Raw genomic sequence first — 25,256 nt, 5'->3', positions numbered from 1 at the left:
GATGCTGCCACCACTGAGAGTCCTTCAGATGCCTATTGGCAAATTCCAGCCGGGGAGTGTCTTCCGTCTGGCCACTCTACCATACAAGCCTGATTGGTGAATTGCTGCACAGATGGTTGTCCTTCTGTAAGGTTCTCCTCTCTCCAAAGAAGAACGCTGGAGCTCAGACAGAGTGACCATCGGGTTACTGATCACCTCCCTGACTAAGGTCCTTCTCCCCCGCCAGCTTTAGGAAGAGTCCTGGCAGTGGCGTAGCGCAAAATGCGGGTGCCCCCCCTGCAGGGATCACTGACGGGGCCCCCTGGGGAGGGGGGGGGGGGAATCACAAACTAAGGGGATGGGGAGAGTCGGAGCGACGACGCGAGGAAGTGATCATAAATTGAGGAGCGGGAAAGGGGGGCAGGGTGGAGCCACGACGCGGGGTAGCGTTCACAAACAAGTGGCGAGAGCGTCAAAGTAGCCGGAAGTCATTCTTTTTTAATGAGAACCGGCGCCGAGGAGCAGCGCGGCGGTGTCTTCTCCGGTGTGGGCGTCGAGGAACACTTGAAATCAAGTCAACTTTATGGTAATGAGCTATGACGCGGTTCGGCGGCAAGCAATCAGAATGAAGTAGTCCACCGTTTGAGAGGAGTTCAGAAAACACAGACCTGTGAACTTTGGTTCCGACCACAGTTGTTCCCAGGGGTTTGATTATTGCAGTTGCCGGATTTTCAATTATTGAAAATCGCAACAACGCGGGGCGGAGTCCTGGTGGTTCAAACATCTTCCACTGATGGATGATGAAGGCTGCTGTGCTCATTGTAACTTTCAGAGCAGCAGAAATTCTTCTGTAGCCTTCCCCAGCCTTGTGCCTTGAGACAATCCTGTCTCGGAGGTCTACGGACAATTCCTTTGTCTTCATGCTTAGTTTGTGTGCTTTGACTTGCACTGTCAAACCTAGGACCTTACATAGACAGGTGTATGCCTTTTCAAACCATGCCCAATCAACTGAATTGACCACATGTGATCAATTAAGATCCAATTAAGCTGCTGAAACATCTCAAGAATTCTCAGTGGAAACAGAATGTACTTTCTTAAAATTAGTCGTAGCTTCATGTCTAACATTTTCATGAATACAGACAAAAAAGAAAAAAAAGAAAAAAAGCTTTATAGCTATGTGTATACACAAATGTGTATTTGTTTTAGGCTCGAAGTCTATATAATTACAAATCAGGCCTCTCCAAACCAGCACCACAGAAATGACACTCACACGCTGATAAAGATGACACAATGACAGATTGTATACGCTCATGAATATTCATGACATTAGGGTCAGACACCTCAGAGTACTGCTGGAATGAGACGACACAAACACACACACACTTAATTCCCTCTGGAAAGATCCGGACCACAGTGATAGTAAAAACACGTCCATTTCCAAGCTCCTGTTCTGCATTTTGATTGGTCACTGAGTAATTTGAATTATAATGAGCCTGGTTATTAGTCCATCAGTCGCACGCTTTCAAAAGGAAGTCATGATTACACGAACTGCTGAATGAAATGGCTTTATAACATTACACAAGCACATGCATTCCAGTCAATGCATTTAAATCACATGCAATTTCACACAGGCATATGGGGTAATGTTTGTGTTATTAATGCTGTAGTGTGCATGTAAATGAGTAATTCAGGCAAAAAAAAAAAAATCCCATGATAATTTATTCAGCTTTATGTCATTCTAAATAAAGAAAGGCTACTCTTAAGGTTAAAGAGAAAATTCAGGATTAAACATCAGATTTATGTAAATTCATAAATAAATGGTTCATTCTGATTGGTTGATGAGTATATGTGGTTATTTTCAGAAAGAAATGCACAGCTGAAGTAGTTCCATTCAGACCTGAAATTGTGTTACAGTTCCAGTGTACAGAGATTAACTTGAAAATACAGTTGTATTATTGCAATATATATGTCGACTGTCATTTTAATCGCATCTAATGGATGTTAAAATGGTTATATATTCAGAATACTGTTTTTAAATATTACAATTTAAATTAACAAATCAATAATGACATGTTTACTAAACAGATGTGGATTAGAGCATATGAATATATTTAAATAATACACTTGCATTTTAAAATATGAATTGACACATACTATAAAAACATTATCTATCTATCTATCTATCTATCTATCTATCTATCTATCTATCTATCTATCTATCTATCTATCTATCTATCTATCTATCTATCTATCTGTCCGTCCGTTCGTCTATCTATCTATCTATCTATCTATCTATCTATCTATCTATCTATCTATCTATCTATCTATCTATCTATCTGTCTGTCTGTCTGTCTGTCTGTCTGTCTGTCTGTCCGTCCGTTCGTCTATCTATCTATCTATCTATCTATCTATCTATCTATCTATCTATCTATCTATCTATCTATCTATCTATCTATCTATCTGTCTGTCTGTCTGTCTGTCTGTCTGTCCGTCCGTTCGTCTATCTATCTATCTATCTATCTATCTATCTATCTATCTATCTATCTATCTATCTATCTATCTATCTTTCTATCTGTCCGTCCGTTCGTCTATGTATCTATCTATCTATCTATCTATCTATCTATCTATCTATCTATCTATCTATCTATCTATCTATCTATCTATCATCTATCTATCTATCTATCTATCTATCTTTCTATCTGTCCGTCCGTTCGTCTATGTATCTATCTATCTATCTATCTATCTATCTATCTATCTATCTATCTATCTATCTATCTATCTATCTATCTATCTATCTATCTGTCTGTCTATCGTTCTATTTGTCTATCTATCGCTCTTTTTATCGCTCTATCTATCTATCTATCTATCTATCTATCTATCTATCTATCTATCTATCTATCTATCTATCTATCTATCTATCTATCTATCTATCTGGCTGGCTGTCTGTCTGTCTGTCTGTCTGTCTGTCTGTCTGTCTGTCTGTCCGTCCGTTCGTCTATCTATCTATCTATCTATCTATCTATCTATCTATCTATCTATCTATCTATCTATCTATCTATCTATCTATCTATCTATCTATCTATCTTTCTATCTGTCCGTCCGTTCGTCTATGTATCTATCTATCTATCTATCTATCTATCTATCTATCTATCTATCTATCTATCTATCTATCTATCTATCTATCTATCTATCTGTCTGTCTATCGTTCTATTTGTCTATCTATCGCTCTTTTTATCGCTCTATCTATCTATCTATCTATCTATCTATCTATCTATCTATCTATCTATCTATCTATCTATCTGTGTCTGTCTGTCTGTCGTTCGATTTGTCTATCTATCGCTCTATCTATCACTCTATTGCTCTATCTATCTATCTATCTATCTATCTATCTATCTATCTATCTATCTATCTATCTATCTATCTATCTATCTATCTATCTGTCTGTCTGTCGTTCTATTTGTCTATCTATCGCTCTATCATTCTATCACTCTATCTATCTATCTATCTATCTATCTATCTATCTATCTATCTATCTATCTATCTATCTATCTATCTATCTATCTATCTATCTATCTGTCGTTCTATTTGTCTATCTATCGCTCTTTATCGCTCTTTTTATCGCTCTTTTTATTGCTCTATCTATCTATCTATCTATCTATCTATCTATCTATCTATCTATCTATCTATCTATCTATCTATCTATCTATCTATCTATCTGTGTCTGTCTGTCGTTCTATTTGTCTATCTATCGCTCTTTATCACTCTTTTTATCGCTCTATCTATCACTCTATTGCTCTATCTATCTATCTATCTATCTATCTATCTATCTATCTATCTATCTATCTATCTATCTATCTATCTATCTATCTATCTATCTGTCCGTCCGTTCGTCTATCTATCTATCTATCTATCTATCTATCTATCTATCTATCTATCTATCTGTCTGTCTGTCTGTCTGTCTGTCTGTCTGTCTGTCTGTCTGTCTGTCTGTCTGTCTGTCTGTCCGTCCGTTCGTCTATCTATCTATCTATCTATCTATCTATCTATCTATCTATCTATCTATCTATCTATCTATCTATCTATCTATCTATCTATCTATCTATCTATCTATCTATCTTTCTATCTGTCCGTCCGTTCGTCTATGTATCTATCTATCTATCTATCTATCTATCTATCTATCTATCTATCTATCTATCTATCTATCTATCTATCTATCTATCTATCTATCTATCTATCTATCTATCTGTCTGTCTATCGTTCTATTTGTCTATCTATCGCTCTTTTTATCGCTCTATCTATCTATCTATCTATCTATCTATCTATCTATCTATCTATCTATCTATCTATCTATCTATCTATCTATCTATCTATCTATCTATCTGGCTGGCTGTCTGTCTGTCTGTCTGTCTGTCTGTCTGTCTGTCTGTCCGTCCGTTCGTCTATCTATCTATCTATCTATCTATCTATCTATCTATCTATCTATCTATCTATCTATCTATCTATCTTTCTATCTGTCCGTCCGTTCGTCTATGTATCTATCTATCTATCTATCTATCTATCTATCTATCTATCTATCTATCTATCTATCTATCTATCTATCTATCTGTCTGTCTATCGTTCTATTTGTCTATCTATCGCTCTTTTTATCGCTCTATCTATCTATCTATCTATCTATCTATCTATCTATCTATCTATCTATCTATCTATCTATCTATCTATCTATCTATCTATCTATCTGGCTGGCTGTCTGTCTGTCTGTCTGTCTGTCTGTCTGTCTGTCTGTCCGTCCGTTCGTCTATCTATCTATCTATCTATCTATCTATCTATCTATCTATCTATCTATCTATCTATCTATCTATCTATCTATCTATCTATCTATCTTTCTATCTGTCCGTCCGTTCGTCTATGTATCTATCTATCTATCTATCTATCTATCTATCTATCTATCTATCTATCTATCTATCTATCTATCTATCTATCTATCTATCTATCTATCTGTCTGTCTATCGTTCTATTTGTCTATCTATCGCTCTTTTTATCGCTCTATCTATCTATCTATCTATCTATCTATCTATCTATCTATCTATCTATCTATCTATCTATCTGTGTCTGTCTGTCTGTCGTTCTATTTGTCTATCTATCGCTCTATCTATCACTCTATTGCTCTATCTATCTATCTATCTATCTATCTATCTATCTATCTATCTATCTATCTATCTATCTATCTATCTATCTATCTATCTATCTATCTGGCTGGCTGTCTGTCTGTCTGTCTGTCTGTCTGTCTGTCTATCTATCGTTCTATTTATCTATCGCTCCATCCATCCATCCATCTACTGACAGAGATAACACGTGCTATTTTGCGCTTTTAAAAATATGAATGATGCTCATCCCGTGCTGCAAAAGTTACATTACAGCTCATGCTTTTAGTCATTTTCACATGGACCTGAGTTTTGCAGAGGCAAAGAGTTTTCACATCTGTACAACTGGAAAGGGGGCGGTACGTGAGGAAATAATCGTTCATCTCGATTAATGGTTTTTCATAATCGTTAAATGCCAAAATCGAAATCGGATTTTCGATTAATTGCACAGCCCTACTTTTGGGGAAATCTTCTCATTCACCACCAGTCTGCAGCATCCACCTGGATGACATGACATCAGCCATATTGCACCAGACCACACACCAGTTGATAGGTGATTAAGCCAATTATGATATGGGGATGGTTAGAAGGCCATAATGGACAGGAATTTGGCCAGGATGCCGAGTCAAATCCCTACTCTTCTAAGAACATCCTGCCATTTTTAATGAGCACAGAGAGTCAGGACCTCGGTTTAACATCTCACTGAGCAGTATAGAGTTCTTATCAATACACTGGGGCGTTAGGACCCACACAGACCACAGGTTGAGCGCCGCCTGCTGGTCTCACTAACACAACTTCCAGCAGCAACCTAGTGGTCTCCTATCCGGGTAGTGACCGGGCACAGCCTTGCTTAGGGCAGGCGACCATGTGAGGGTTGCAGAGAGCTAGCTGCGGGCAGTTAGTTTGGAGACCTAGCCGACAGACCGAATAAATGCTTTTGGAGTGACTTTGTGCGTTACAACTGTGAATTATCATGCTCAAACAGCAACATAACAGGAAGCTGAAAGTGAATGGTTTGAATATTCACGTCAACAGGACAAACAGGTCATATTTGCTGGACCCCATATCAACCTTTACCAGAGCTAAACACGGAGAAAGATAGTGTGAGATAATGCTGGTGCAGAGCTCTAGTGGAGATGTGTGGTAAACAGAGAGAGAGAGAGTGTGTGTGTGTGTGTGTATGTGTGTGTGTATGTGTGTGTGCTGAATGCAGATGAGGGCGCTGATCATTTGTGTGGAGCAGATAAAGCTCTCAGTGACTGTGGCATTTAAGCAGGTCAAGAGCACTGACCTCAACTGCCTAAGACGAGATGAGAAACACACACACACACACACACAAATACACAGTCTCTTATACACACACTCTGACCATATACACTCTCTCACTCTCATACACATACATATATACACAATCTTAACATACAAACACACACACACACCCTCTTTCTCATGTACATACACACACTCTAACCATACACACACACTTTCTCTCTGTTTCTCACTTTCATACACTCTCAGCATACACATGCATGCACACACACTCTTTCCCTCAACCTCTTACATGTACCTACATACACACTCTTACCACACACATACTACACATGTGCGCACACCAATACCATGGACGTCAATGGGTGGCACATATCAGTTGTCATTTCTGTGTGGAGTTTGCTTGTTCTTCCCGTGTTGGTGTGAGTTTCCTCCGATTTCCCTCACAGTGCATGCGCTATAGATGAATTGGATGATCTAAACTGGCCGTAGTGTATGAGTGTGTGTGTGTGAATGTGAGAGTGTATGGGTGTTTTTCAAATCTGGGTTGCAGCAGGAAGGGCTAAAACATATGCTGGAATAGGAACTAAGCTGAACGAAAGGATGTCAGTGATTGTTTTTGACCCAGCATTCTTCAAACTATCTTCCTTTGTGCTTGACAGCAACTCAAACAGGTGGAGGATCACAGAACGGTCAGTTTAGCGTGAACTAACCCTTTATAATTTAAGCAAACCATCTAAAGGTTTTCCACAGCCTTTGCTGATTTGGCCACAGACTGAACCCTGCAAAAAAAATCCAGCTTAAACCAGCCTAGGCTGGTTGGCTGGTTTTAGCTGGTCGACCAGGCATGTTTTAGAGGGGTTTTGGCCATTTCCAGGCTGGTTTCCAGCCATTTCCAGCCTGGTCTTAGCTGGTCAGGCTGGAAAATGACCATCTAAATCCAGCTTGACCAGCCTGGTTTTAGCTGGACATAGCTGGTTTTGGCTGGGCTCCCAGCCTGCTAGGCTGGTCAAGCTGGTTTTAGCTGGTCATCTCCCAGCCTAACCAGCTAAGACCAGGCTGGAAATGGCTGGAAACCAGCCTGGAAAAGGCCAAAACCCCTCTAAAACCAGCCTGGTTGACCAGCTAAAACCAGCCAACCAGCCTTGGCTGGTTTAAGCTGGATTTGTCAGCAGGGAAGTGTGTGTGTGTGTTTGCCCACAGTGATTATAAGCGCAGTGTGTTGATGATCTGATGTACAGTATGAACAGATCTGACACCCCCGGAAGCCCCCCGTGAGACTCATTGGAGCTGCATCTGCCGGCCTCACGCCTCATTGGCTTGATAGAATACTAATAAAAACCATATGACGACGGCATACCAAGTACACCATTAATATTCAGAAATATTCCGGCGCGGCATGTGGCGGAGACCTGTTGAAGAGCAGGACTGACAGCTCTGTCTGTGTGGCAGCGAAAAGACGTCCTTATTAACCTTTATTACAGCAGACTTAAACACACAAACACACACTGCACTTCATTACTGTACTGTTTTTGTGACTGTGATGTTAGACATTTTATAGAAATATGATGGGCTGTAATGACCCAACGTTGGCTCAAATATGGACAAAAGCAACTGGGTTTTAAAAGTGTCATTTAAATTGAACTAAATTTAAAAAATAAACAAATAACCCAATGCTGGGTTTGTTCGAATTTGACCCAAAGTTGGGTTGAATAAATCACATTTTTTGTTAGATTAATTAAACTTTTTACCTGAGATAAAATTTTCTTTTGTTGCACAAACAAACACACACACACTTGCACAAACACACACATATACATAAAGAGAGATACACTTGCACACAGACATACACTTGAACAGACACACAAAAAAACATACACACAGACATACACTGGCACACGCACACAGACACACACATACAGACATACACACAGACACACACATACACACTGACAAACACACACAAACATAAACTTGCACACACACACACACATAGACAAACACACATACAGACTTACACACAAACACGCACACATAGACATAAACTTGCACACACACACAAACACACATAAACATTAACTTGCGCACACACAAACACACACACAGACAAACACACATACAGATGTACACACATGCACAAATAGACATAAACTTGCACACACATAGACAAACACACAATCAGACTTACACATACACACAAACACACATACAGACTTACACACATGCACAGACATAAACTTGCACACACACATAGACAAACACACATACAGACTTACACACAAACACACAGACATAAACTTGCGCGCACACACACACACACACACACACACACACACACACACAGACAAACACACATACAGACTTACACACATGCACAAATAGACATAAACTTGCACACACACATAGACAAACACACATACAGACTTACACACAGACAAACACACATAGACATAAACTTGCGCACACACACACACACACACACAGACAAACACACATACAGACTTACACACAGACAAACACACATAGACATAAACTTGCGCACACACACACACACAGACAAACACACATACAGACTTACACACAGACAAACACACATAGACATAAACTTGTGCGCGCACACACACACAAACAAACACAAACACACACACACACACACACACACACATACATACAGACTTACACACATACATGCAGACACACACACATACAGACATACACTTGCACAAGCACACACATAGACAAACACACATACAGATTTACACACAAACACACACACACATATTTCAGCATATGTTTTACACAGCAAATTCCCTTCCAGTCGCAACCCAGTACTGTAAAACACCCATAGACTCACACATTCACACATACACACACACACACACACACACAAACACACACACACTACGGTCAAATTAGTTAATCCAATTCCCCTATAGCGCAAGTGTTTGGACTGTGGGGGAAACCGGACCACCCGTAGGAAACCCACGCCAACACGGGGAGAACATGCACACTCCACACAGAAATGCCAACTGGACTCAAACCAGCGGCCTTCTTGCTGTGAGGCGACAGTGCTAACCACTAAGCCACCGTGCCACTCAATACTTTTCATTCAACCATTTCGTGAAAGATTGTAAATCGAAACGAGTCACTACTAAGGCTCACGATGGCGATCTCTCATGTAAACTCCTGTACGTTTCTTTTCCAGCATAACGAGAGCAGAAGCTTCATACCTAGAGAGTCGACCTAGATATGAGCATAATGAATAATTTGGGTGGCTTTTTATTTGCATAGCCCACTGCTTTCCACAAAATACATCTGCATATGAACACATCAGACATTTTCACATCATTAGAGGAGCAATAAGCATGTTTTTGTTTGTTCAGATCAACGATTAGGCTTCAGTAAATGTAGTTCTGTTTTTTTCCTCTGTTGTAAATCTATGGTATTTTTTGCACCTGTTTTAGATCCGCCATTGCTTATCCACTTAAACTCTGCTGCTATTTGGGGATTTCCGCCTGGATTTTGCCTACCCAAATTTAAAAGCTTCCTAAATCCACATGCAGAGGTGTAAATGCAAAAATTTGGTATAATTTTAAAGAAAACCCTTTGAATTTTCATAAAACACTATTGAAAGTGTTTAAAATAACTGTATATGTCGTCTGTGTTATAATAAACACCTAAAAAAGAGGTGCTTTTTGTATTTTTTTTTATAAACTCAAATTTGAAAGTGTACCTTTTAGGTTCTGTGAGGTCTAGCGTGCTGTAATTAATTTTGGTGGTTCCTGCACATGTCTGTAATCATAGGAAAAAAGAAAAATGCATCTACCATAATCTATGCAAAAGTTATTGAATTCCAACTGATGAGAGGTGCTGTACAAGCCACAGAGACCGATCCTTGTTTACATATTTCACTACTCTTTTGTTTGATCAAACATAATTCACTGTGTTTGGACCACATCAGACATATAAAAGGATTACTTATGCACATCACCTCAAAAACAGAGGAGAACGGCCTTGAAGCGAACAGCATAAGGTAAGAGATGACAGCTGTCTGTGCTATCTGGGGCTGCTTATTGATCATGAATGTATTGTTTTCACTTCTGCGCCATGGAAACACTGCAATTCATTCAACAACTGTTTGGCATATGAACATAATTCAGTAAAAAGAATGCTAGAACTGTATGAGCACCGCTTTCATTTGAGCTGTAACTTCTACATGCGTCATATAAAAAAATATGAACATGAACCAATGTAAAATACCTAGCTCGGGTATCCAAAATACTGTGTATTTAAGTGTAAATAACTTTTATACTGTAGAATAAAAACTAAAGTGATGCATATGTGCATAAAATATATATTCTACACTTTTAAACGACACCACTTACGGGGGTCTGGTGCAACGCTAGCCCTTTAAATCTGAAAGCGAAAGTCGATGACGTCACGGACCCGGTACCGGGTCCGCAGAGTTTAAGTGGTTAAAGACTACAACAGCCCATCTGTCCAGAAAAAAAAAACAACTTTTTTGTGATTTGAGAATTTTTGGGTGCCCAAAAGCTCAGGCTAAAACACAAGACCAACCCAATGCAAAGTCAAAGGTTTAAGTCCCAGAGAATTTTATAACATTTATGTCGGACAAATGCTTTGAATGAAGTCACGTTGGATGAAAATGTCTCTGGAATGCATGACTGTACATTTTTTATACTTGATTTTGATGTTTAAAAGTTAACAATTAGACTAATTTTCTCCTATTTACTCAGCGAACACATGTTTGGCTACCTTGTCAGTAAATGCATCTTAAATGTTCAAAATAACATTTCTTTTTGGTTATGTCAAAATTACAGCAACACTGCATTGGATAAATTTATAAGCATTCATTTATTTTCTTCTTCTTCTGCTTTCCTGGGGGCAGCAGTGTCAGAAGAGAGCCTCAGACCTCCCTATTCCCAGTCACTTCTTCAAGCTCCTCCTTGGGGATCCCGAGGCATCCCCAGGCCAGCCGAGAGACATAGTCCCTCCAGCATGTCCTGGGTCTTCTCCAAGGCCTCCTTCCGAGCTCCTCCCGGGTGACAGAGCTCCTCAAATCTATAAGGGTGCGCCCTGTCACCTTGCGAAAGAAACTCATTTTGGCAGAGATCTTGTCCTTTCGGTCATGACTCAAAGCTCAAGACTATAGGTGAGACATGGATTGACCGGTAAATTGAGAGCTTTGCCTTTGGACTCAGCTATTCTTCACCACATTGGACTGGTACATCCATCACATTACTGCTGCTGCTGAACTAATCCACCTGTCAATCTCATGTTCCACCCTTCCCTCACTCAAGAACAAAACCCGAAGACACTTGAACTCCTCCACCTGGGGTAAAGACTTTCATCCAAGTCACTTTTTTCCAGTTAAGGTGCTGATTCTTGTCCCAGCCGTGTCAAACTCAGCAGCAAACCGCCTTAGTGCATGCTGAAAGTCCATTTCGAATGAAGCCAACAGTACAACATCATCTGCAAATAACTTTGATGAATGCTGGGGTCTTTGAATCTGACCCCCTACAGCCCAAGGCTGCACATAGTAGTTCTGTCCATAAAAATTATAAACAGAACCAGTGACAAAGGGCAGCCTTTCCGGAGTCCAACATGCATTAGAAACTAGTTTGACTAATTGCTGGCAATGCGAACCAAACTCTGTTCACACAGGGACCAGACAGCCCTTGAAACAGCGCCCCTGACCTCATACTGCCAGAACACCCTCCGCAGAATGCCACGAAGGACACAGTTAAACAAGTTCTCCTCCACCAAACACATGTGGACTGGTTGAGCGTACTCGCATGAATTCTCCAGCACTCTGGTGAGGATTTAGAGCTGGTCCAGTTTAGCACTGCCTGGACATTGTTCCTCCTGGATCTGATGTTCAACCATCAGCCGGATCCTTCTCTCTAGTACCCTTGCTTAGACTTTTCCAGGGAGGCTGAGGAGTGTGATCCCCCTTTAGTTGGAACACACACTCCGGTTCCCCTTCTTAAAAATGGGAACCACCACCCTAGTTGCCCAGTTCAGAGGTACAGTCCCTAACCTCCATGCGATATTGTTGTGATGTGTCAACCAAGACAGCCCCACAATATCCAGAGACTTCAGATACACAGGGTGCATCTTATCCAACCCCATTGCTTTCCCACTGCGGAGCTTGCAAACTACCTAAGTGACCTCAACTTGAGTGATGGGGAATCTACCCCTGCTTCCCCAGTCTCTGCTTCCTCAATGAAAAACATGTCAGTGGGGTTGAGGAGATACTCAGCTTATTCCTTCCACCTTCCAACATCCCCAGTCAAGGTCAACAGCTACCTTCTTCTACCGTAAACAGTATCAGTGTGGAACTGCTTTCCCCTCCTGAGGCGCTGGACTATTATCCAGAATCTTTTTGAGGCCGACCGGTTGTCTTACTTCATGGACTTCCTGAACTCCTCCCAGGCCCGAGTTTTTGCTTCAGCAACTGCTTAGGCTGCAGCATGCTTTGCTTGTCGGTACCCATCAGCTCCCTCAGGAGCCCTACAAGCCAACCAAGCCCTGTAGGACTCCTTCTTCAGCTTGACTGCATCCCTTACTTCCAGTGACACCACCAAGTTTGTGGATTACCACCAGTACAGACACCACAGGGCTTGAAGCCACAGCTCTTGCTGGTCGCGTCAACAATGCAGTCTGGCCTTCCTGAACTCTATCCAGGCCCGAGTTTTTGCTTCAGCAACCGCCCAGGCTGCAGCATGCTTGGCTTGTCGATACCCATCAGCTGCCTCATGAGTCCTACAAGCAAAGCAAGCCCTGTAGGACTCCTTCTTCAGCTTGATGGCATCCCTTCTTTTCGGTGTCCACCACAAAGTTCGTGGATTGCCACTACGAAGGGCACCATAGGCCTTACAGCCACAGCTCCTCGCGTCAACAATGGAGTCTGAAAACATGGACAACTTGGTCTCAATTTCTCCAGCCTCCCATTGGATCTGGACAATGCTCTTCTGAAGGTGAGAGTTGAAAATCCCTCTAACTTGTGGTTCAGCCAGATGTTCCCAGAAGACCCTCACAATACGTTTGGGCCTGCTAGGTCTGTCCAGCTTTCCCATCTGCCAATGGATCCAAATCACCACCAATTGGTGATGAGTTGACAGCTCTACCCCTCTCTTTACCTTAGTGTCCAAGAAATACAATCGGAGATCAGATGATTCAACCACAAAGTTGATCATCGACCTCAAAACAACAAAAATAATCAAAACTTAAACTAAAATGAAAAAAAAAAAAATTAAAAGCAAACTCCTGCTAATAATGAAACCTATAGTATGCCTGTGATACTAAAGCTATACAGGGAACACTAAGCTATTAAAGGTGCAGTATACTATATAGGATTCGTAGAAAGCATTTTATTTGAAATATTTTCAATCTGCCTTTTCTCCGGAGCGCCTGAATGAATGCTTCAGCTTCTCTTCAGGTGCATCCTCTGGGAAAAAGCACATGGCGTTTCCAGAAAAACCCTCTAGCTTTCACTCTCTGAATCTCCATTATCCGTCCTGGTCTCTTGGGTGAACTGCAGAACTATAGACGACAAAAAAGAAACCATCAATGCTTCAGCAACAGAAAAAACAGCTTTTGTTCCAGTCTGAAAATCTGCACACTCAAAACTCTTGTTTGTCTGAAATCACTGGGCATAATTGAGATATAAAAGTGTGGTCATTTGCATGGGTTTGCATTAAAAGAAACGCGTGAGCTCCCGGGATGAATCCAAAAGTGCTCTCTTTAGTGTTGGGTTAAAGCGGATGAAGAGACAGACTTTTCCCAATGCTGGAGCGTCAGTCTGTCTGTCTGTCAGAATCGCTGCTTATCAGTGGCTCATTCACACACTGTCATAATGTGACACAGAGGAGCGCAGGCAATCATCCGTGAGCCTCTCAAAATACTACATTTCAGCTTTCATTCAGGCTTTTTTCATCTCTATTTTACGCTTTCTTTGCTGTACCAGTGCTGTATTAGGCTTAAAGGTGCTGTATGTAAGGTCTTTGAATCTTCTAAAGCATAAAAACACCATAACATGTTTGTAAGATGTTATTTTGCTTTTGAGGACTGTAGAAAAAAAAACACCTAAAATAATTATTATAAAATAATAAAAACATTAGCTGCGTCCCAAATACGCATACTTAGTGTGTTATAGTGTTTTAGAGTTGTCACACTGAAAACTCTAAAAGTCATAAGTGCACTTTAATTACCCGGATGATGCACTCATTCAGCCGGTAAAATGAAGTGTGTAATGATAGACACTTCGCGCACTCAACGACCGCAGGTTTGTTTACGTGTATCGGACGCACATGTTGGATAACTTTATTTATTTTGAATGGTAAAAGCAAAATTCTCCTACGAGAGTGATTATAGCGCCTCCCGATGGTGAATGTGGCAATACTCACGGCAGGTATTATGTGACAATACGGTCGTTTATTTCACTGGTTTGGCAACCGCCAAACGTCATCAGGGAAACGGTTTGAATTTTCTGCCATTTGGGACACCACCACATACATATACTATCCTGTTGAGTGTGTAAGTGCATAAGTGCATAGTGTATAGTGTGCCATTTGGGACGCAGCTACTTTAAAATACAGTTGAGTAATGGCTAATAATATTGACCTTTTTTTAATTAAAGGTTTCGCAAAACATCAAAACACATTTTTCGAGTCATATATGTGTCCCACACTGCTAAAAACACTATAAAGGACTAATATATTTTTACAAAAAAGTAAAAATTGGTTGTTTTTATGTTATTTCGAGCAAATTCGTTCTTCCAGTTTAAAATGAATTTTTGAAGCTGCATCACAACGATTAGATACTTACATGTATTCCAGCTAGGAGACTGGGTGTCTGTACCTGGGAGTACTTCAGGACGTCTCAGAGTGTGCTGCATTAATTCATGAGAAAGGCTTAGCTCAAACCTATTAGCGTGCTCTATAGCAACTGATAGCTTCGAAAACTGTTCTTTACCTGTACAGTGTTCAGACGGCAGACACCACGTTGTGTTGTCAAAACAAGTGGAAGAAGAATTGTTTGGAGGCACGGGTCGTCAGTGTTGCTTTTATAATTTGCTGCAGTGAAAGTTTTGTTTTCATTTCCCGCTATGAGAGCGCAGCTGGACTCACGTGTGGATTACAGTGCACGCGACGCGTGGCAAAAATAGGTTTGTACGGAACATTTTTTACTCGAGAGCTTTTCGCATCTGGAAATGGTCTATGTTTGTTTATTCAGAGGTTAGTTAGGTTAGTTAGTTCGTATCGTCAGCAGTACTCTTTCAGTGTTTAAAGACAGACCTTAGTCAAATGATTTCTAAGTTACTAAAGTTTACCGTACGTTAACATCGCTACAATATTATGGACTGAAAGATCTGCTGTAAATGCTGCTTTCCGAGTGTAAACATGTAAACACAATCAAACTATTACTGTTGTGTAGAATTTTTGCCACAATTTGTGACAGTAAACACACACGGCTTTCTGACGCTACCTACCCAGTGCATCTAAGTTGCCGAGTAATGAGGAGGGTTTTTTCTCTCATTCGCCGTTGGGTATCAAACATTGCATTAAAAATACACGCTTACAGCAGTTCCTCGAATCAAATATCGCGTTTGTCACATAAATAAACTGCCCTTTAAGAACTGCTTCTATTCTACCCCAGGTGTGCTCATTCTTTTTCTTATAAAGGGCCAAAAACTAAACTTGATTGAGGGCTGTGGGCTGAAGTTGAATATACCAAATTGTGTCCACTTGTTAGGTCTTGACGTATCAGTGACGCCTGGAATACTGTTTCCAGGTCCAAGCCACTCCTCATTTGAATTTAGAAAATGATCATTTATGGCCTCTTTATAGTCATATCACACTTTAAAGTGAATTTTATATGAAATTTTAGTGTACACATCGGTCTCTGGACTGCATCACAAATATCTTTGTTGCCTTAGATTTTTAAGCTGAATAAAATTAACCTTATGAGTCCACTGAACTCATATTATGTTAAACTGACTTAAAACAGCTTGTGTAAATTATAAAATTAAATTAGAACATGATTAACTTAGTTTAATAAATTGCAATGAACTAAATACATATACTGTCAGGCCTAATTGATCATATAATTTTTTACAGTGTAGAATTTGGAAAATAGAATATTGTATTGTTTATAATAATAATACAACAATAATTATAATGTTATTTATGTATAATAGTAATTTAATAAGGATAATAATAATAATAATAATGTCATTTTTTATAAATATTGTTATCATTTGTAATGTCGCTAACAACAAATGTGTGGATACAAATGCAGGGTTTATTATGCAGAGAATGGTCAGGCAAGCAACAGTCATCACAGAAGCAAACAGATGTTTACGGGCAATCCAGAGTCATGGTCAATAAGCATGCAAATGGTCAGTACTGCCAGGCAGCAAGCAACGTAAACAAACAAAAAGCAAGGGTCAAAACAAGGCAAGACAAGGAAAACGCACCGTAATGTTCACTATTCAGTTTAACAAGACTTGGCAACTGGTGTGTGTGTGTGTGTGTGTGTCTGTGCTGCTTTTAAAGTCCATGTAATCAGTTCTGAACAGCTTCAGCTGTGTGTGTTAGCAATCAGTGGAAAACCAAAACAGGTGTGAGTGTGTGGTGCATGACTGGAGCTTGTAGTCCATATACCGGCTGATTTGTAGTTCTGTGTGATCTGTGAGTTTACCAGCGATCTGTAAGGATTTGATTGCTGGTGTTTGTGACATCATTATTATTGTTATTAATACTACTACCATTACTAATACTATTACTAATAATAATAAATAATAAAAGCTATTACAATAATAAAAAACAGCAATGGCATTACATAAACAAACTGTGATCAATCAAAGGCCTGAAAGTCCTGAAAATTAATGAGTTTTGGTAGTTCATCATAAATAAACATATCAGTGTATAAGAAAAAAAAATATATATATATATAAATCAGTAAATAAATTATATATATATATATATATATATATATATATATATATATATATATATATATATACATATATATATATATATATATATATATATATACATATATACACATTTATTTCTTTTTATATATATATATAAAAATATAGTAATTTTGCCTTTGAAATACTGGAAAAGAAGACAATAACCCTAAGGACTAACTTTTTTCCCGTGTTATTGCTTGTATGCAGTTATTATAATTGAATGAACATTTATGTATTTACGTATTGATTTGAGCTTCCAGTCGCTCTTCGGTGTCTTTCAGCAGAGGTTTTGAAGCATTTGCTGCCGGATGGAGAATAAAGTAACTGAAATGACTGAGTGACCCTTTGTCTTTTTTTACCTCTTGTGTTTTTATCATCTTTCTAGGTCAGCGGCGTCTGCAGGAGTGAGTGCTCTCCTGGATTATTTATCAGTATTTCTAGAACAACCAAAATATCTCAGCGGTGCCGTAAAATGTTCAGAAGCTTGAGGACAACCGAGATGTCATCCGCATGAGAAGTGCACTGATTCAGAACAAAACATGTACAAAAAATACCATTCATGAGTTGGTTTTTAATGAATTAAAACATAAGGTAGTACTTTAAATGAAGGTTTCATCGGTTTACACTAGTTAGCAAAAAGTTTAACCAAGATGGCGGCGCGCATTGACGCAGCGGCTCAGAGCTCTCCTTCTCAGTGCTTTGTTTGTTTGTTTTTATATGTCTGTTTAATTTTTTTAACCTCAGCCAGTCAGGCGAAAATATTTTATAGTCGACAAGACCTCCTCTCAGTGGGATTACAGAGCAAAGAGACAGTTACAACAATGTTTATTCAGAACCACAGCATACCTGAGGACATAGCGAGAACACCGGGATCTCCGTGGTTTGTCATACCCGGAAATAATGGGAGGCGGCGGCGGCGGAACAGAAGGCAGAAACGAGGAAAAAGAGCGGGTGTGTGGGAACGACTCAGGAAAACCCCACACAAGCCACCGATCCCCAGCATCTTCCTTACGAATGCCAGATCAATTGCCAACAAAATGGATGAACTGAGGCTTCAGCTGGTAGAGAATAGACTATGCAGGGATTGCTGCGCTCTGATGCTAACAGAGTCATGGCTACATCCAGGAATACCTGACGCAGCGGTGGAGCTAACAGATTTCACCCTACACCGTCACGACAGAAACCATCTCTCACAGAAACAACGAGGTGGGGGTCTTTGTATTTATATTAGTGATAAATGGGCTAAAGACACTAAAGCTGTAGATAATCATTGCTCCCCAGATTTGGAGTATCTGACAGTTAAATGCAGACCCTTTTTCCTCCCCCGTGAGTTTTCATCAGCTGTTTTTATCACAGCAGTGTATATAGCTCCTGATGCTAATGCTAATTCAGCGCTTAACCTCCTCCATAATGCTATTAGCTCCCAACTAAACAAATATCCAGAGGCAGCACATATAATTGCTGGAGATTTTAATCATGTGGATCTTAAAATAGTGTTTCCCAAACTCCATCAGCATGTAAACTGTGCTACACGTGGGGGCAATCTATTAGATAAAGTATACTCTAACATTAAGCGAGGCTATAAAACAATACCAGCACCTCATATTGGTCAGTCTGACCACATATCCCTTTTTATGCTGCCAGTTTATTCTTCACTGAGGAAAAGAGACCCCCCCACCCTAAAAACTGTTACAGTATGGCCAGAGGGTGCATCCTTACAGCTACAGGACTGTTTCGCTCACACAGACTGGAGTGTGTTCGAATCCCAGGATCTGGAGGAGTACACTACATCAGTACTCTCTTACATTAAGCACTGTACAGACACTGTCACCACCGAGAAACACATCAGAGTGTATGCCAACCAAAAACCCTGGATGACAGCGGGGGTTAGGATTTTGCTGAAGGAAAGGAACATCGCCTTCAAGTCTGGTGACAAAGAGCGTTACAGTGCAGCTAGAGCAAACCTGAAAACAGGCATCAGAGGTGCCAAGTTGAAATATAAACACAAAATTGAGGGATATCTCCACAGCAATAATTCAAGACAAGTGTGGCAGGGGATACAAAATATTACCAACTACAGACCCAATCCCAGGTCTGTAGGGGTTGACAACACACTAGCAGAAGAGCTTAACTGCTTCTTTGCCCGCTTTGAACAACAGTCAGCAGAGGAAGCCACATTGCATTCACTATCAAATCCTAGCCATGTCTTCACAGTGGAGGAGGATGATGTTAGGAAAGTGCTGAGAACAGTAAACCCCAGAAAAGCAGCAGGACCTGATGGCATTACAGGGAGGGTGTTGAAAGACTGTGCAGATGAACTTACAGGGGTTTTTACAAAAATATTTAATTTGTCCCTTAGCCAGGCCATTGTTCCACTCTGTCTTAAGGCCTCAACAATCATTCCTGTCCCAAAAAAGACCACCATCAATAGTCTAAATGACTACCGGCCAGTAGCCTTAACCCCTGTTGTTATGAAGTGTTTTGAGAAGCTGGTAAGAAGTCACATCCTCCAAAGACTTCCTCCCGCATTTGATGCCCACCAGTTTGCATATAGGGAAAATAGATCAACAGAGGATGCCATAGCTATAGCCCTTCACACTACCCTGACCCATCTAGAACATAAAGACAGTTATGCCCGGATTCTCTTCATTGACTTCAGCTCTGCATTTAATACAATAATTCCAAAAAGACTGGTCTCTAAACTAAATCATCTCGGCTTTCCTTTCTCCATTTGCCTCTGGATTCAAGATTTCCTCAGTAACCGTTCACAGAGAGTCAAGGTAGAGCACCACGTCTCTTCAGCACTCAGCCTTAGCACAGGCTCCCCACAGGGATGTGTGCTGAGTCCCTTACTGTACACTCTTTATACACATGACTGCACTCCTTTCCATTCAAGTAATACTATCCTGAAATTTGCAGATGATATTGCAGTGGTCGGGCTCATCACGAATGGAGATGAGACCGCATACAGAGATGAAGTAAACCAACTGGCTTTATGGTGCACTGATAATAACTTGGCCCTCAATACCTTAAAAACAAAGGAAATCATAGTAGACTTTAGAAGGAACAGACCAGATACTCTGCCCATTCATATACATGGGGACTGTGTGGAGATTGTCAGCAATTTCAAGTATCTGGGCCTGCATCTGGATCAAAACATATCATGGAAAACCAACACTATTGCACTGGTCAAAAAGGCACAGCAGCGACTTCATTTTCTAAGGGTGTTAAAAAATAACAACTTGGCCCAAGAACTGCTAGTGTCCTTTTACAAATGCACTATTGAAAGTGTGCTGACGTATTGCATCCCAGTGTGGTATGCCAGTTGCACTGCCCAGGAAAAAGCTGCTCTCCAAAGGGTTGTCAATACAGCGCACAAAATCATCGGCTGCACTCTTCCCTCCTTAGAGGAGTTGTTTAAGGCCCACTGCTACAGCAAAGCATGCAGCATCCTGAAGGACTCGTCTCATCCAGCATACCACCTATTTCAAATGTTACCTTCGGGAAGACGATATAGAACCATAAAAGCCAAAACAAACAGACTAAAAAATAGCACATATCCAAGGGCTGTTGCAATAATGAATGGACATTAAATTGAGGGTGTTTCTAGCCAAAATTATTTTAATCTTTTTAATTTGCTGCTAGGATATGCACTTGCCACTTTATACACTTGGACATTAAATTGTATGCCTTCCTGGCTCACATTTTATTAACTTTTAAATTTGAAAAGCTGCTTGGAAATGCACTTGCCACTGTATATGCACATCATACCCACTTTTAATATTGTATTGTAACTCTTCATTTGATTTTATATTTTTATCTCTTTTTAATTATTGTTGTTGTTTTAGATAAATAGGACTGCACTGAAGGGAAGGGCAAATGTAAATTTCGTTGTATTTTGTACAATGACAATAAAGATTCTGATTCTGATTCTGATTCTGATTCTGATGAAACAACAATCAATAATACTGCTGTTTGATTTATTATTCTTTAAAAAATACTATCAGTTAACAGTGCACTATTTAACAAGCTTTGTAGTTGAATCAATAGCTCATCTCAACTTACATCAGTCAGACTTACTAAAAAAATAGCTTTATTCATGTAAACTTTGGATAACTTAAAAATGAAACCTGATTAACTGATTAAAAGGAACATAAAATAGTTGTCATTGCTTTTTGTCATGTAAAGGTTTCACAGTGTAGCTGAACTGACATTTTTAACAAATTGAAATTTTTTTGTTCACTGAAAAAAATATAGATTATGGACCTGTAATGGTCTATTTCCCAGTGCAAATATTTAAATATTCATCAAAGTAAATAAATATGCGGGAATCAATTTCTGCAGAAAATTCATTATAACCACAAAATTGACCATAACTTATGCATAAAACAAGCAATCCGGCTTTAAGAAAGGCCACTCAACTGAGACTGCCCTGCTCTCGGTCGTGGAGGATCTCAGACTGGCTAAAGCAGACTTAAAATCATCAGTCCTCATCTTGCTGGACTTGTCAGCTGCTTTTGACACTGTCAACCACCAGATCCTGCTATCTACGCTTGAGTCACTGGGCGTTGTGGGCACTGTTATACAATGGTTCAGATCTTACCTCTCTGACAGGTCATTCAGGGTGTCTTGGAGGGGAGAGGTGTCCAACCTACAGCATCTAAACACTGGGGTACCTCAAGGCTCTGTTCTTGGGCCACTTCTCTTCTCCATCTACACATCATCTCTAAGACCAGTCATCCAGAGACATGGATTCTCCTACCACTGCTATGCTGATGATACCCAGCTATACCTCTCTTTTCATCCTGATGATCCCTCGGTTCCAGCTCGTATCTCAGCCTGCCTGTTGGATATTTCACACTGGATGAAAGATCATCATCTTCAGCTGAACCTCGCAAAAACGCAAATGCTTGTAGTTTCTGCCAACCTGACTATACACCATAACTTTTCAATCCAGATGGATGCAAAAATTACTGCATCCAAAATGGTGAAAAGCCTTGGAGTAACGATTGATGACCGACTAAACTTCTCTCACCACAACTCACTCAAACTTCTCTAGAACTGCTTGATCGTGCAGATTCGCACTCTATAACATCAGGAAGATCCGACCCTTCCTATCTGAACATGCAGCTCAACTCCTTGTTCAAGCTCTTGTTCTCTCCAAACTGGATTACTGCAACTCTCTACTAGCCGGGCATCCAGCTAACTCTATCAAGCCTCTTTAGCTGCTCTAGAACGCAGCAGCACGAGTGGTCTTCAATGAACCTAAAAGAGCACATGTCACTCCACTACTCATTCATTTGCACTGGCTGCCAGTTGCTGCTCGCATCAAATTCAAAGCTCTGATGTTTGCCTACAAAGTGACTTCTGGCTTTGCTCCTTCTTATCTGCTCTTACTTCTGCAGATTTATGTGCCCTCCAGAAACTTGCATTCTGTGAATGAACGTCGCCTCGTGGTTCCACGCTCAATCTGCCCAGTTGGTGGAATGAACTCCCTAACTGCATCAGAACGGCAGAGTCACTCGCTATTTTCAAGAAACGACTAAAAACTCAACTATGTAGTCTCCACTTTACTTCCTAATCTGCAATTGCCTCTCTGAATATCACACTTAACTATACCCAAAAAAAAAATAAAAAAAATAAAAAATTACTAATACTTCCCTTCTTAGACTTTACAGACCTGAAACTTGCCTATAGCACTTATTCATTGTTGCTCTTAGTTGTGTAAATTGCTTCCTTGTCCTCATTTGTAAGTCGCTTTGGATAAAAGTGTCTGCTAAATGACTAAATGTAAATGTAAATAAAAACATATGTGGCTCTGGAGCACAAATCCAATCATAAGGGTCAATTTTCTAGACAATGAGATTTTTACATTAATAATTATAAGTCTAAAGCTAAATAAAAAAAACTTTCCATTTGTATAGTTTGTTAGGATGTGATAATATGACAAAACTCCTTGCCCTGTTAAAAATAATTTGTGAAATATTTGAAATAATAATAATAATAATAATAATAATAATTAATAATAATAATAATATTATATGTATATATATATATATATATATATATATATATATATATATATATATATATATATATATATATATATATACTGCTTAAAACTAACATATTATTGGATATTATTATATGCATATTATTACTCAAATGCATATTATTTTCGTCAAATATAGCTGTACAACGTAGGATTTTGCACAACATGGTCACATATTGGTGAGGTAAACAGAGTCAGTTCTGATGTTAAATTGATAGTTCACATTAAAATTTAATTTACTCATTATTTATTACTATTTATAACACAAAGTGAAGACATTTTGAAGAAAACTGAAAACCATTAACCATTGACTTCTATAGTAGAAAAAAACTACTTCAATGGACGTCAATATATATGTTGAAAATCACCTATAAAACTGTGCAAATTAAGTTCTTAGCAATAAAAAATGACTTAAAACCTGATTTTACTCACTATTTACTATTTATAACACAAAAGAGGATATTTTGAAGTAACCATTGACTTCCTTAGTAGGAAAAACAACTTCAATGGAAGTCAATGGTTACCGGTTTCTAACATTCCTTAAAATATCTTCTTTGATGTTCAACAGAAGAAAGAAAATCATAAAGGTTTGAAACAAGTAAAAGCTGAGTAAATGATAAACGTTTGTGCAAAACTATCCCTTTAAGATTTACAAAACAGCCGTGACAAATGCCTAAATGCGCTATTAGGAGCATTTTAAGAAGTGACAATGATAAATCTGCACAAACAGCCGGATGAAAAACCGCATCCCGCTTTCCTGCACCACATGTAGGTCAGCTGACCTTCAGGAAGATGGAAACGCACTGCTTCATTGCCTCCTGAGGTCCCACGCTGAACCCTGGTCCTGCTACATTTCCCACCCAAACGGGAGGCTCTGAATGGATGAACACCGCCGTTTCTGAAGGTTAGACAAAATGCTCCTTGAATAATTATGTCACAGCGGACCTGCTCCAGATCCTTCCAGCAACAATCCTCTATTGCACGACAAAATAACAACTGATGTCCAGACAATTTAAGGGAATTTTAGAATCAGGTCAGTGTGTGTGTGTGTGTGTGTGTGTGTTTCTGTGAAGACATGACTGGGAGGGTTGAAATTTCAAAGTTAAAACAGTGTAAAGTTTTCCAAGGTGACATTGAAATGATCATTTAAGCTAAAAATGATACTTCTGTCTTTATTTACTCACACCTGTGTCATTCTAACCCATTTTACTTTCATTTTCCTTGATAATCTCATTTTAAGGTTCAAGTCTTGCAATTAATAAACATCAAACATTGGCAACAAAAACAGCTACAATGTCATAACAGCTTAAATTTCCCAGATTTAGAAAAGTAAAATAAATATTCTGAAGGTTATTTTGAGGTGAAACTCTACAGACACATTCTGGAGACACGAAAGATTTATCTTAAAGGGCACCTATGGTCAAAAATCTATTATTCAAGCTGTTTGGACCAAGTGTGCCGCAAGCCTGCGTTTGAGTGAAGGTCTCGGCCGTTAGATCGCCCCCTGGGGGCTGGCTGCAGTACAAGTCATAAAGCCCGTCTCCTCCGTGTTAATGAAGGAGACTTGAGCCCAAATAAAAAAAAATTATTACACTTGCAATAAAATGTCCCGAAAGATGGTTCTGGTGGATTAAGGCACTGGTTATTGTGCTGAAATAGGTGCAGATCTTCATTTTTGTAAACAGTTTGTTTTTAGCAGTAATTTAATGCTGGGCGTGTCATCGTGATTGACAGCTGTGATTGACAGTTTCTCAAAGCAGCGCGTCTGAGCTTCGGCAGGAGACTGAAGTGTTATTATTCGATTTCTATGTTA

The 25,256-nt window shown here is 39.5% G+C and overlaps 1 protein-coding gene and 1 long non-coding RNA gene across 7 annotated transcripts in view; one reads left to right on the top strand and one right to left on the bottom strand.

The window, feature by feature from the left end:
• The window catches only part of LOC147838293 (uncharacterized), a 33,908-nt gene extending 10,902 nt beyond the window's left edge, over positions 1-23,006 (top strand). Inside the window, exon 2 of the mRNA XM_087307726.1 lies at positions 17,777-23,006. Coding sequence (XP_087163852.1) covers positions 18,042-20,984 — 2,943 coding nt within the window. The 5' untranslated portion in view covers positions 17,777-18,041 and the 3' untranslated portion in view covers positions 20,985-23,006. The remainder of the gene's footprint in view (positions 1-17,776) is intronic.
• The window catches only part of LOC141380562 (uncharacterized), a 37,259-nt gene that overhangs the window by 2,528 nt on the left and 9,475 nt on the right, over positions 1-25,256 (bottom strand). For 2 of the 6 annotated variants that reach the window (XR_015524074.1, XR_015524073.1), the window contains one exon: positions 13,764-13,955. This is a non-coding gene — a long non-coding RNA (uncharacterized LOC141380562). Of the gene's footprint in view, positions 1-13,763; positions 13,956-23,673; positions 24,342-25,256 lie in introns of those variants that run through there. The other 4 variants (XR_015524072.1, XR_015524071.1, XR_015524075.1 and 1 more) reach the window with 3 other exon arrangements.

This window comes from Danio rerio, chromosome 23 (assembly GCF_052040795.2).
Source record: "Danio rerio strain M-AB ecotype USA chromosome 23, GRCz13ab, whole genome shotgun sequence".
In the NCBI taxonomy this organism is placed as follows: Eukaryota; Metazoa; Chordata; class Actinopteri; order Cypriniformes; family Danionidae; genus Danio; species Danio rerio.
The sequence above is the reverse complement of the archived record's forward strand: the minus strand, read 5'-3'. Positions and strand labels throughout refer to the sequence as shown.